At 39.0% G+C, this 12,286-nt stretch overlaps 1 protein-coding gene across 1 annotated transcript; it reads right to left on the reverse strand.

Annotated features, from left to right (window-relative positions):
* Positions 1-314: 314 nt before the first annotated feature.
* LOC119340853 (ent-kaurene oxidase 2-like) lies at positions 315-5,463 on the reverse strand. Its single transcript, XM_037612762.1, has 8 exons — positions 5,304-5,463; positions 2,704-2,864; positions 2,006-2,167; positions 1,755-1,895; positions 1,372-1,626; positions 1,122-1,280; positions 843-1,037; positions 315-756 (listed from the first exon to the last, which is right to left on the reverse strand). The coding sequence occupies exons 1-8, from the start codon at positions 5,446-5,448 to the stop codon at positions 439-441; spliced, it is 1,536 nt and encodes a 511-aa protein (XP_037468659.1). The 5' UTR covers positions 5,449-5,463; the 3' UTR covers positions 315-438.
* Positions 5,464-12,286: the final 6,823 nt, after the last annotated feature.

A 12,286-nucleotide genomic window follows, 5' to 3' on the forward strand; every position in this document is an offset into this window, starting at 1 on the left:
GGCTCCCAGGTCGTTCTTCGGAGCAGCAACCCAAGAATATTGGGCTGGACGAACATATGGAGTGGCACGGTTGTAAAGTTACAGCGTCGATCAGCGGGATGACTTGACAATCTAGGACGTACAACAGTACAATCTAACGGCTGCGAACAGCAAAGCGCTGTGGTGGCTCGATGGTCGCTCCGTTGTACTGTTTAGTAATATTGCAATGGCTGTAACAATTTGTGTTGGATGCATCTTAGAATACCCAGGCAGAGAGAGATTTATCTTCAGCATCACAAAATTTAAAAAACAGCTAACTACATGCGAACTGAAGACACGAACAAATTGTTCAGGCAAACCATTAGACGTTATAAACCTGTATCATGCTGCCATCCAGTTTGGCCAAGTTTGTAAAAAGCAAATCCAGCACCTCATTACCAAACCAAAGCCGCCATTAATTCACTTCCTCCCTCTCGGCGAGAGATACACGTACAGGGGGTGGAGCTTGTAGCTGGTGAGCTGCACGGTGTCCACCTTGTCCTCGTCGCCCTCCTTGAGCCTCCAGGCGAAGTCCTGCACGAAGCGCGCCATGGCGGCGCACGAGATGGTCGTGGCCTGCAGGCTCCCGGCGCAGGACCTCCTCCCGGCGCCGAACGCCATGGTCTTGTACATGTCCGCGGCCTCGAACCTCTCGTCCATGAACCTCTCCGGCCTCCACTCCTCGGGTTCTTCCCAGTCCTTCTTGTTCATGTTACACCCGTACAGGTTGATGACTATCTGGAACAATTGAGCAGTTTTTTTCAGAGACCCACGGCCAGCAGCCGAAACTTCTTGCGCCATTAATTATTAGTGTTGCCAATTACCTCAGTGCCGGCTGGGACGTTGTAGCCGGCTAGTTTGGTGGTCTCATGGACGAACCTTGGAGGCACCAATGGGACAGGAGAATGGAGCCTGAGCGTCTCATGGAACACGGCGCTGAGGTACCGCAGCCGTGGAACATGATCCTCGGTGACTGTCTCATCACCGCATACGTCCTGGATCTCTTGGTAGAGTCGATCCTGATGTGAACCGAACATTTCTGTTAACAATTTGGTTCCGGCAAGAGAAGACTAGATCAAACCACAGCAGAGTGGGAAACTCGCCTGTTTTTCTGGGTTTTTAGCAAGCTCATACATTGCCCACTCGGTAGTCACCAAAGTAGTATCTGCAGCCTCGATGACTGCCTCCCACACCAGCATCATCAACTGTTCCTCTGTCAGTGCCTTCTCTGCCAGCAAGAAGTCCAGATAGGATGCCCTGGCCTGTATTTTATTGCATCAAGATGATCAAATTAACACATAGGAGAACTGCATCAGAATAAAACAGTTTACAAGCTATGTGCATTGGTGCTACCTCGCCATTCGCAATTCTCTTTTTCTGTTGATGGATCAAGGCTTGCATTACCGCAGTTCGTCTAGATTCTGTGGTACGAACTCTTGTTTCGAAGCCCTTGTTTGGGATCCAGCTGAGGTATGGGAAAAAATCCCTCCAATCAACATCGATTGCACACATCATCATGTCAACCACGGTGATCTGGTAGATTTCATCCTTCGATATCTCCCTCCCAAACTCCTTCACATAAACTGAACCCACATCCTCGCCTAAACTCTGTAATTGTAGTGTGCACTCTCATTATCGCATATAATAAATGAAGCATCTGAAGACTGATTCAAATCAAGAAACTGATAGGAGCGTCACAATGGATGAGCACACTATTATGAAGCTTGTAGACTTACCTGGATCAAGGACAGGCGGAACAGCTCGTCCTTGAAAACTTCTCTGAAGTTCAGAGGACAATGTGGGTCGTCGGTCACCAACGTATGGAAAGTGCTTAACATGTTGTCCATCATCATGTCTCTTGTGTCCCTAAATTGTCTCTACACATTTTGCAACCATTTCACCATGAAACGTTAATTAACTGAATGTGTAAACATATGCAAGTGGTGGCCACTGAACTGTATAATTTCCTAAGTGTTAAGACTTGTACCTGAGCAGAAGAGCCCAACATGCCCGACATAACTAAACGCTTGACCATTTTGTGGAAGTCACCGTAGTCACTTGTAGCAACCATCGTTTTATCACGAGTCAGCACTGACAATGCTTTAGGTAGCTTTCGAGTAGAAATGGATGAGTATTTCACAACCATAGCCTGCATATTGAGAAAAGAATAGATGTTCTGGTCAAGTGTGACACATTTGTGCAATGCTTCTATCATTTCTCAATTTTGCATCAGAGCATAAATCAAGAACTGTATGCATATTTTGTGTATTAATCTGGGCTACCTTGTAGCTTAATAATTGTTTCCGGGTAGTTCTTGGGAGAAAAAGGTCAGTTCATAACTTGTTTGAATCCTCTGTTTTTTAAAAAGCTCGTTAGAATCCTTGGTTTGTCTCTAGCATGAGAAAAAGAGAGGTAAAAATAATGATTATATAAGCTTTGAAGTTAAATTACTGGGGTGAAAAAAGAACTCTTGTATCTAGGTTTGAATTATTATATTTTCCATTTAAAAGAAAATTCGCTGAGATAATGCCAACAAAAGCATACAGAGTAAATGCCAAAAATCAGTCAGAAGACTAAAGCCCAAGTTGCCACAATTACCCAAAAGTGCAAAAGGTGATATTTTGTAGTAGAACCTAAAAGTACATTAACAAGTGAATTATGAAAAAAAAAAGACGGCTTTATTACCTCATTGGCTACTTCAGAAGAGTTGAGCACAGCTACTGATGAAGCCCCAGTCTTTATGGTGTATATTGGCCCGTAAATATCAGACCATTTTGCGAAGGTCTTATGGGGCTTCTTCTCTTTTAACTGGTGCAGATTTCCAATAAGAGGTAAACCAGGAACAGCTGTATGACAATTAAATTAACCAGAGGAGAGTTTAGTTTTTCCTTGCACTAGAATTAGCAGTATTAATTTGAAGGGCCGAACTTATATTTGAAACAAGCCAGTTCGACAATTCATCTGCATATATGATTAAAAATTATATTCATGCAAATAAATTAAGTAGGTAACTGTTTTCTCTCTTTTTCTTAGGTATTTTCAGTAAGTATTGTCAGAAGGCGTTACAATCATACAATGATACAGCATATATAAAGTGTGTCGTTGATTATTCTAGCAGGCATAACTTTACTGGGAGGTCATGCAGACTTAAATAAGCTAGTATCAAAAGAAGGTGATTGTTGAACACTAGAATAATCCGCGTCACTAGTAAGGGTCAGCATGTAGTATCTAGGACAATATAACCGTCAAATTTTTGATATAGCAATTATTGCTTCCAGAATTTGGTAAAATTACTGTTTAGAACAATATATTGCGGTAAAACTACTTCTGTTCAGAATGCTCCTGTTTCATACCTACAGTAGCTGCCATTTGATATAAAACAAATAGTAATTGATTTGTGCGTCCTATGCATAACACGTATAAAGCAATTGTGCTGTCATATAGCAGGGAACATGCCTTGTCAAATACCCCGTCCGATCCAAAATAAGTGTCGTGGTTTTAGTTCCATGACACTTATTTTGGATCGGAGGGAGTAGCTATTATCAGATGTGTTTGATAAGCATGATTTCGAAATCTACTGTGACTGAGAGAGGAACCTCTCGACTCGTTGTTTTAACCAGTTGCTATCCGGGAACTTCACTCTCCAGGCCAAAAGTAAATAGGAACCGACAGAAACTGTGACAGTCAAGAGAAGCATTCCATTTCATACCCCCCTCCCACCCAAATAAAATAAATTGTTTGCTGAACATGTATATGCATATATCACATTTATTTTGGAGAGGACATATATATCACACGAATTTGCAAAAGTTCAGAACAGTATGTGTTCCGTAGGAGTCGGGGAATTCCTTTTAGTTATTCCAAACGGGGCGGTCGAGTGCTTGCATAAAAGCACATGAAAATGAGAAAACGTCTTAAGTTGTTTCTATCGGGCAGATTTGTTTTCTCTTGTTTTAATAAAAATAGTAAAAGTTCACAGCTGTAGACAGCTCAGGAATATAGCTATATGTTCTTTATCTGTTCTGCAAAAAGTAGAGGATAAGTGAACCTATCATTTATGACAGTAACATCTCATTGCTTCTTTTCAATCAATTGTGTAGCTTTCCATCTTTGAGCTTATGGAGCACTTTTCCATGTGAAAGTGCCAACCGGACTGCTCACAGCCCATGCATGGGGACCAAAAGGGGCTTGGAAATTGGATTAGAAAAAAAGGGATCTTCTTGGAATGGTGGGAAGTAAAAGATTCTTCATGTTGACATGTTCTTATGTCTAGGGAGTTGGTCATGAAAAGCTAGCTAGGTGTTATTTTCCAAATGACTTGTGCATAAATCTGCAAAAAAAATAAACAAAAAATAGTTCCTTCGTTCATAAATGGATGTCATTTTGGACATTGACAGGATTTCCAGCATACACCTTTAACCGTTATTTTTTATATGTATATATTAGTATAGAGTTAAAACAATTATATTATGGAATTATCTTTCATCACAAATCTAAAAATACTGTTCCAGCCTTACAGCCAGTTTTTAATATTAGTATAGGGTGTGGCTAGATCTTAGTCGATTAAGACTTAACCAAGTCTTAGTCAAGTGATAGAACCTATAAAAAGATAAAAGAAAAAATTTAAAAGAAATTTTGCACGGATCTTCATGTAAGATCTTACAAATATAACATCGACTGAGACTTGGTTAAGTCTTAGTAGACAGAGATTTAGCAATCCCGTTTTGTTACAAAATTGCAGAAGTTTGACTGCACGCTTTCATACATCTACGAATGGAGATAATAAAAGATAAAAGATATAGCAAGTATTTAAAGGTTTTGCCCAAAATAAGAAAGAAGCATGTATAAGCATTAATTGCTTAAGATTCAAAATGTCTAAATTCGCAGATCACTTATTTGGAAGAGGTGATCATGCTTATCCAGAAGCCTATAAGAATTCAAAACCAATATTTGACAATAAGAAAAAAAAATCTTAGATCTTGTAAATTTGGTTGAGCTTGATCTTGAAGTTTTATGGACTTACGACAAGCTGTATATATTTTTAATAAAAGTTTATAAACTTCTACATGTGCATGATTTCCACGGTGAGGATCAATTCTCACTTGATAAACATCTACTGTACCTGAACACATACAAATAATTCAAGAATATCCTACAGGAACCTAAGGAAAATTGTGGCATAAAAAGCCCAAGTATGGCACGCTCTGCTACATGTATACGAGCATACATACAACATGGGAGAAAACATGATGCATTTAGACGATATTGGGTGGGAGGGTCTTCACCTGGGGGCGCGTTGGTGCGGCCCGTCCCGACGACGCCGGCCTTGGCGGCGAGCGCCGCAGCCGCGGCCAGCCCGCCGACGGCCCCGGCAGCGGCAGCCACCGCGCCTCCTCCGCCGGCCGGGAGCGCCGCAAGCAGGGACTCCATGGGGGTCGCTCGGGCGCGCACGGCGTGGGGTGGGAGAGGAGGAAAGGAGACTCGGGCAGTGGCGGTGGCCGTGCGTTCGGCGTGCGCGCCTTGAGTTTTAGTAGGAGTGAGGCAAAGGGGAAAGCGACAAGGGTCGGGGCAGAGGCATATGGGCGCGGAGCGGAAAGGGGATGCCGGCCGTCGCTCTATTTGTGCCGACGTGGGCGGATGGCACGTGGCCAATTCAGCTGCGACGTCTGGATGCAGTGGTGAGGCGGTCAATGTGGCAAGTTTTTTTTAGGGAGTTATAATGTGGCGAGTTTTATTAGGCTGGTCACAATGGGTAAGAACATAAGCTAATAACTTACACACTTCCCTAGATTATGTTACTATCTCCATAGTGGATAGGAACATCTATGTAGTGTCATACAACAATGTATTTATTAGGTTATAAACTCATTGTTTCTTGGAGTGTGTGATGTTCTGGTAACTTAGCTAGTTACTACAAGCACCTCTCTCTTCATTGAATACGTGTCACATAAGCAAAGTTGTATTGGAGTGTGTGATGTTACTCCTAAGTCCTCCTCACTGTGACCAGCCTTAGCATGGCAAAGAGTAACTTTCCAAGATTTTATTTAGGAAAAAATCCATTCTAAACCTTGAACTTGTACAGGTTAGCTAAATCAAACCCTCAACTCCCAATCCTGGTCGTTGGCACACTGACTTCATCATTTCCGGTCCAAATCAAACCCTTGAGTCGTTTCGTGCACCCGAAAAGTGACGATCCTGAAACTACATCTCTCACGTCACTCCTTAGGTGGGCCGGCTAGCCTAAAAAATAGTCACATTTCTTACCGATTTGAACAAATGGGCATGATTTTTAAAAACGTTCGTAAATTAAAAAACTGCTAGGAAATTAAAAAAATTTATCAAATACGGAAAATCTTCAGGAGCTTAGAACAATGTCTGTGACCTGAAAAATGGTCGCCAATATGAAAAATGTTCAGAAATAAAATATATTCTCAAATACGAAAAATATTCAGGAGTTTGGCAAAATGTTGGCGAACTGTTTTTTTTATTTGAGAAAATGCTCGGAAATAAAAAATATTCTGAAATTTTGAAATTTTTTAGGAGTTTGGAAAAATGTTCGGAAACAAAATATATTCTCAAGTACAAAAAATCTTCAGGAGTTTGAACAAATGATCGTAAACAGATTTTTTTTGGCAAATTTGAAAAAAAGCACGGAAATAAAATATATTCTCAAATACGAAAAATCTTCAGGAGTTTGGAAAAATGATCGTGAACTGATTTTTTATTGCAAATTTGAAAAAAGCTCGGAAATAAAATATATTCTCAAATACCAAAAAATCTTCTGGAGTTTGGAAAAAATGATCGTGAACTGATTTATTTATATATTTTTGCAAATTTGAAAAACAAACTCAGAAATAAAATATTCTCAAATTTTGAATTCTTTTCAGGAGTTTGGGAAATGTTCGCAAATCTTAACAAAAATTCAGAAATAAAATACATTCTCAAATACGAAAAATCTTCAGGAGTTTGGAAAAAATGTTCATGAACAGATTTTTTTTGGAAGCTTGAAAAGATGCTAGGAAATAAAAAATCAAATATTGAATTTTTTCAGGAGTTTGCAAAAATGTTCGTAAACTCAAAAATATTGAATTTTGAATTTGAAAAATTGTTCATGAATTTGAAAAAAGATCACAACTCAAAAAATGATAAAAAGTTCACAAACTAAAAAAATGTTGGTGAATTTAAAAAGTGTTCATGAATTTAAAAAATGTACTAGCGGGAACTAGCAATGTCATTTGCATTCTACAATCCAGACAAATATGTTCTACCCTACAGATAACCATGGAAAACAGGAAAAATAAAACGAACCAAATGAGCACTACGAACGCAGTAACCAACAAATCCAACTACAAGAACTAAACAGAACGAAGAACATGCTTCAGATCTGAAAGGAAGGCACTTACCCAATCAGAGCGTCCATCGTTGGCGTTGTGTTCCCTTGTTGGTCACCGCCGCCACAACCATCGTCGCCCTCCATCCGCAGCAGTTGTGTCCTATCCGCGGCACAGCATCACACAGAGTCAGAACAATGGAATCTCCACCACGGCGGCCATTGATCTGGAGCTTTGCTTGTCGGAGATCGAAGGCTCTAGGGTTAGGGTTCCGCTGCGATTTGGGGGAAGAGAGAGCGTGCGGGTCAAGCGAGAGAATGAGAGAGAGAGAGAGAGAGAGAGAGAGAGAGAGTGCAGTGAACAGGTAAGTTTGGGCCCACATGTAAGGACGGAGGGGCAAATATGTCAAACTGGCAGCCAGTTAGCAGTCAAACAGCCTTGACTGAACGGAAACGACATGGAGGAGTATTTCTATAAGTGAAATTGGTGATCGAGGGGCAAATTTAAGCACCCTTCGAAATTAAAGGGCAAATCTGAGTAGTGAGAATGAGTTAGGGGCATAGATGTAAATGTCTCATACTATTATCATATTTATATTATACATTTAATAACCAAACACCACAAATCATTTTTTATTTCAGTTCTCATATTATTACTATGCATATTCATATTTCATACAAGCAATTCTCACTGATTATATATTTATATTGTACAATTAATAACCAAACACCACAAATCATTTTTTAAGTTTTTGTTCTCGTATTATGACTATACATATTCATGTTTCATACAACCAATTCACACTGAATATATTTCAAAACATTCTCACAACAATGTGCGGGGTATCATCTAGTTTGCTATATGGTCGATCATATTTGACGCGCGTGTGCGTCAAGGAGCCACGGCTTCGCTGAAGCGAGTCCACTTGAGCCGGCTAATGCACGAATTTCGTGTGTTGTTTTCCTTCGCTGTGGGTTTCTTTTTTTTCGTAGTTTTTTGCTGCTAGTTTTTCATATTTTTTCAGGTTTCCAGTTGTTTTGTTCCTCTTTTTTTTTTCTGTTTTGGTTCCTTTTTCTATCAATTTTCTTTTATGTTCCTTTTTTCTTTTATTCTCTTTGTTGTGATTTATATAAAAACTTCACCGTGTATTACAAAAAAATTCATCGTATTAAGAAAAAAATTCTATCATATATTGTGAAATAGCTCACCTTGCATTATAAAAATGATCATCGTGTTTTATAAAAATGTTCATCGTATATTATGAAATTGTTCAACATATTTTTACTACATGTTCAACGCGTATTCAAAAGTTGTTCAACGCATATCAAATTAGAAAAATGTTCATCCTATATTAGAAAATGGTTCATCGTATCACACAAGAAAGTTCGGTGTGCAACCGTGCATTATTGAAAATCTTCAACATATATTGAGAAAATGTTCAATGGATATTACAAATGTTTGGTGTATATTTCTCAAAAAAAATTCAAAAGAATACTATACTTAAATTACCTCGCCTCTAATCTACCACTAGAAGTTACCAGATTGATCGGTTAGTAGCACTCATACACGAGAGAGAGGTCTCGTGTTCGATTATTATTATTTTACTTGTCTGGAGCTCGTTTACCTCCTAATGGGCCGGCCCATTCGTTCCGCCTTCTGCGATTGCTCAACCATTTGCCGCCCACGGCCGGCAAATAGGAGCTCTCTTCCTATATGATGTGTGTTGCGTCAAAGTGTCGACCAGGCAGCCGAGATATGGGCCAGACCTTTTGTAGAAGAGAATGAAATACAGGATCAGGTTTTGGGAACCTTTTGGAAAGTTTCCGACCAGTTTTGGAAACTATCAAAAAGGTTCTTGAACTGGGTTTCGTTTTTTGAGTTTTCTTTATTGGCATTTACAATTTTTGTCTTTTTCTTTTTTATTTTCTCTACTTTTTCTTTTATTTTTGATAAAATCAAAAACTAGATATATTCACATTTTCTAAAGAATGACTGGTTTTAAAAAATGTTTCCTTTTATAAAATGTTCTTGTTAAAAACTGAAATTTTTTAAAAAATTGTGTTTTCAGAAAATTCTCGCTATTCCAAATTATATTCGTGCTTTAAATAAATGTTTGTAATTTTAGAAATCACATTTGGAAAAGTTGCTCGTGTTTTCCAAAGAAATCTTCAAAAAAATCAAAAATAATAAGGATTTCAAATTTTGTTCATGTTTTTAAAAAACATTGAAATTTCAAATTTTGTTATTGTTTTTGAAAAAAGTGTTCATAAAAGTTTAAAAATAATTCAGTATTTTTGGAAAATGATTCGTAATTTTAAAAGGGAATTGTCTTTTCATACTGTATTCAAAATTTCGAAAATTGTTCTCATTTTCAAAAATTGTCTCAAAACTTTTGATAAAAATGTCCGCTGCAGTACTTTTTTGCTGCACTACTATATGGTTGCTGCATCGCCGGGTCGCTACAGGACGGTCTGCTACAGTGCACCTCGTTACAGCCTACAAGCGCGATGGCTCGCTTTGTCACGTCCCAAATGGGTTGGCCCAGTCAGACAGCGCTCGGTGCGGATGGCGACTATTTGCCCCAGCGAGCATCCTATAGTAGCCCTCCGACATCATGGGCGAGAAATATGAGTTAAAATGCACCGTTCCTATATCAAATTGTCTCCAAATGTTAACTTTGGTCCATGAACTAAAAAACGCGACCAACGGTTCCCCAAACTTGCTCAGCATGCTCATTTTGTACAAAACGAGCTAAATGCAGCTGAGATGGTGGCGTGTCCATGTGCATTTTGTACTAAACTGAGCACTCTAAGCAAGTTCAGAGAGCTGTCAATTACGCTTTCTAGTTCATGGACCAAAGTGAGCACTGGAGATAAGTTGATCTGTTGATGTATCAATGGTGCATTTAACTCAAGTTTCCGGCAAGCCCATTCATGTCCAACCTGGGATTTATCTTAAAAACTGGGCCTTTCTCATATTGGTTGGTCCCACGAGGATAACTTGACCGACAAGTTCTTAAGGCCCAACATTATCGTCCTCTCCTCTCGCAGTGTATCCTGAAAAATGGTCGCCAATATGAAAACAATTTCAGAAATAAAATATATTCTCAAATACGAGAAATATTCTGGAGTTTGGAAAAATGTTAGTGAACTGTTTTTTATTAATTTGAGAAAATCTCGGAAATAAAAAATAATCTGAAATTTTGAATTTTTTCAGGAGTTTGGAAAAATGTTCAAAAATAAAATATATTCTCAAATATGAAAAATCTTCAGGAGTTTGAAAAAATGATCATGAACAGATTTTTCTTTTTGCAAATTTGAAAAAATCTCGGAAATAAAATATATTTTCAAATACGAAAAATCTTCAGGAGTTTGGAAAAATGATCGTGAACTGATTTTTTTATTGCAAATTTGAAAAAAAACTCGGTAATAAAATATATTCTCAAATACCAAAAATCTTCTGGAGTTTGGAAAAAATGATCGTGAACTGATTTATTTATTTATTTTTGCAAATTAAAGAAAAATATTCTCAAATTTTTAATTCTTTTCAGGAGTTTGGAAAATGTTCACAAATCTTAAAAAATATTCAGAAATAAAATACATTCTCAAATACGAAAAATCTTCAGGAGTTTGGAAAAAATGTTCACGAACAGATTTTTTTTTGGAAACTTGAAAAGATGCTAGGAAATACAAAATAAAATATTGAATGTTTTTTCAGGAGTTTACAAAAATGTTCGTAAACTCAAAAATGTTCACAAATTTGAAAAGGATTCATGCATTTGAAAAAAGTTCATGAACTCCAAAAATATTTTGAATTTGAAAAGTTGCTCATGAATTTGAAAAAAGATGACGAACTCAAAAAATGGAAAAATGTTCACGAACTAAAAAAATGTTGACGAATTTAAAAAGTGTTCATGAATTTAAAAAATGTACTAGCGGGAACTAGCAGTGTCATTTGCATTCTACAATCCAGACAAATATGTTCCACCCTAGAGATAACCATGGAAAAGAAGAAGAAAAAAAAAGAACCAAATGAGCACCACAAATGCAATAACCAACAAATCCAACTACAAGAACTAAACAGAACGAAGAACATGCTTTAGATATGAAAGAAAGGCACTTACCCAATCGAAGCATCCATCACTGGCGTTGTGTTCCCTTGTTGGTCGCCGCCGCCACAACCACGGCCGCCCTCCATCCGTAGAGGCTGTGTCCTATTTGTTGGGGAACGTAGTAATTCAAAAAAAAAATCCTACGATCACGCAAGATCTATCTAGGAGATGCATTACAACGAGACGGGAGAGTGTGTCCATGTACCCTCGTAGACCGAAAGTGGAAGCATTTAGTAACACGGTTGATGTAGTCAAACGTCTTCACGATCCAACCGATCCAATTACTGAACGTACGGCACCTCCGTGTTCAGCACACGTCCAGCGCGATGACGTCCCTCGAGCTCTTGATCTAGTTGAGGACGAGGGAGAGTTCCATCAGCACGACGGCGTGGCGACGGTGTTGATGATGTTACCGGCACAGGGCTTCGCCTAAGCACTACGACGATATGACCGAGGTGTTAAACTATGGAGGGAGGCACCGCACACGGCTAAGAGAATAACTGCTATGCTTTGGGGTGTCCCCCTGCCCCCGTATATAAAGGAGGGAGGAGGAGGAGGCCGGCCAAGGGAGGAGGCGCGCCAAGGGGGGAGTCTTACTAGGACTCCAAACCTAGTAGGATCCCCCCCCTTTTCCTAATCCAAGAGGGGGAAGGAGGGAAGGAGAGGGAGAGGGGAAGGAAAGAGGGGGCCGCGCCCCCTCTCCCTAGTCCAATTCATGCTAGAATTGAATTAACCGAAAACTTAGTACATGTATGAATACATAGGCAAAACATATAGTCCCTAGTATGCCTCTACTTGACTAGCTCGTTAATCAAAGATGGTTATG

The sequence above is a fragment of the Triticum dicoccoides genome, chromosome 7B (genome assembly GCF_002162155.2).
Source record: "Triticum dicoccoides isolate Atlit2015 ecotype Zavitan chromosome 7B, WEW_v2.0, whole genome shotgun sequence".
In the NCBI taxonomy this organism is placed as follows: domain Eukaryota; kingdom Viridiplantae; phylum Streptophyta; class Magnoliopsida; order Poales; family Poaceae; genus Triticum; species Triticum dicoccoides.

What these genes read in the sequence shown, in the direction of transcription:
- LOC119340853 (XM_037612762.1), bottom strand. Translation starts at nt 5,448, where the DNA reads ATGGAGTCCCTGCTTGCGGCGCTCCCGGCCGGCGGAGGAGGCGCGGTG. An exon ending in CCGCACCAACGCGCCCCCAG is followed by an intron (nt 2,865 to 5,303) that starts GTGAAGACCCTC and finishes ATTGTCATACAG; the next exon opens with CTGTTCCTGGTTTACCTCTT. An exon ending in AGAGAATTGCGAATGGCGAG is followed by an intron (nt 1,281 to 1,371) that starts GTAGCACCAATG and finishes AATAAAATACAG; the next exon opens with GCCAGGGCATCCTATCTGGA.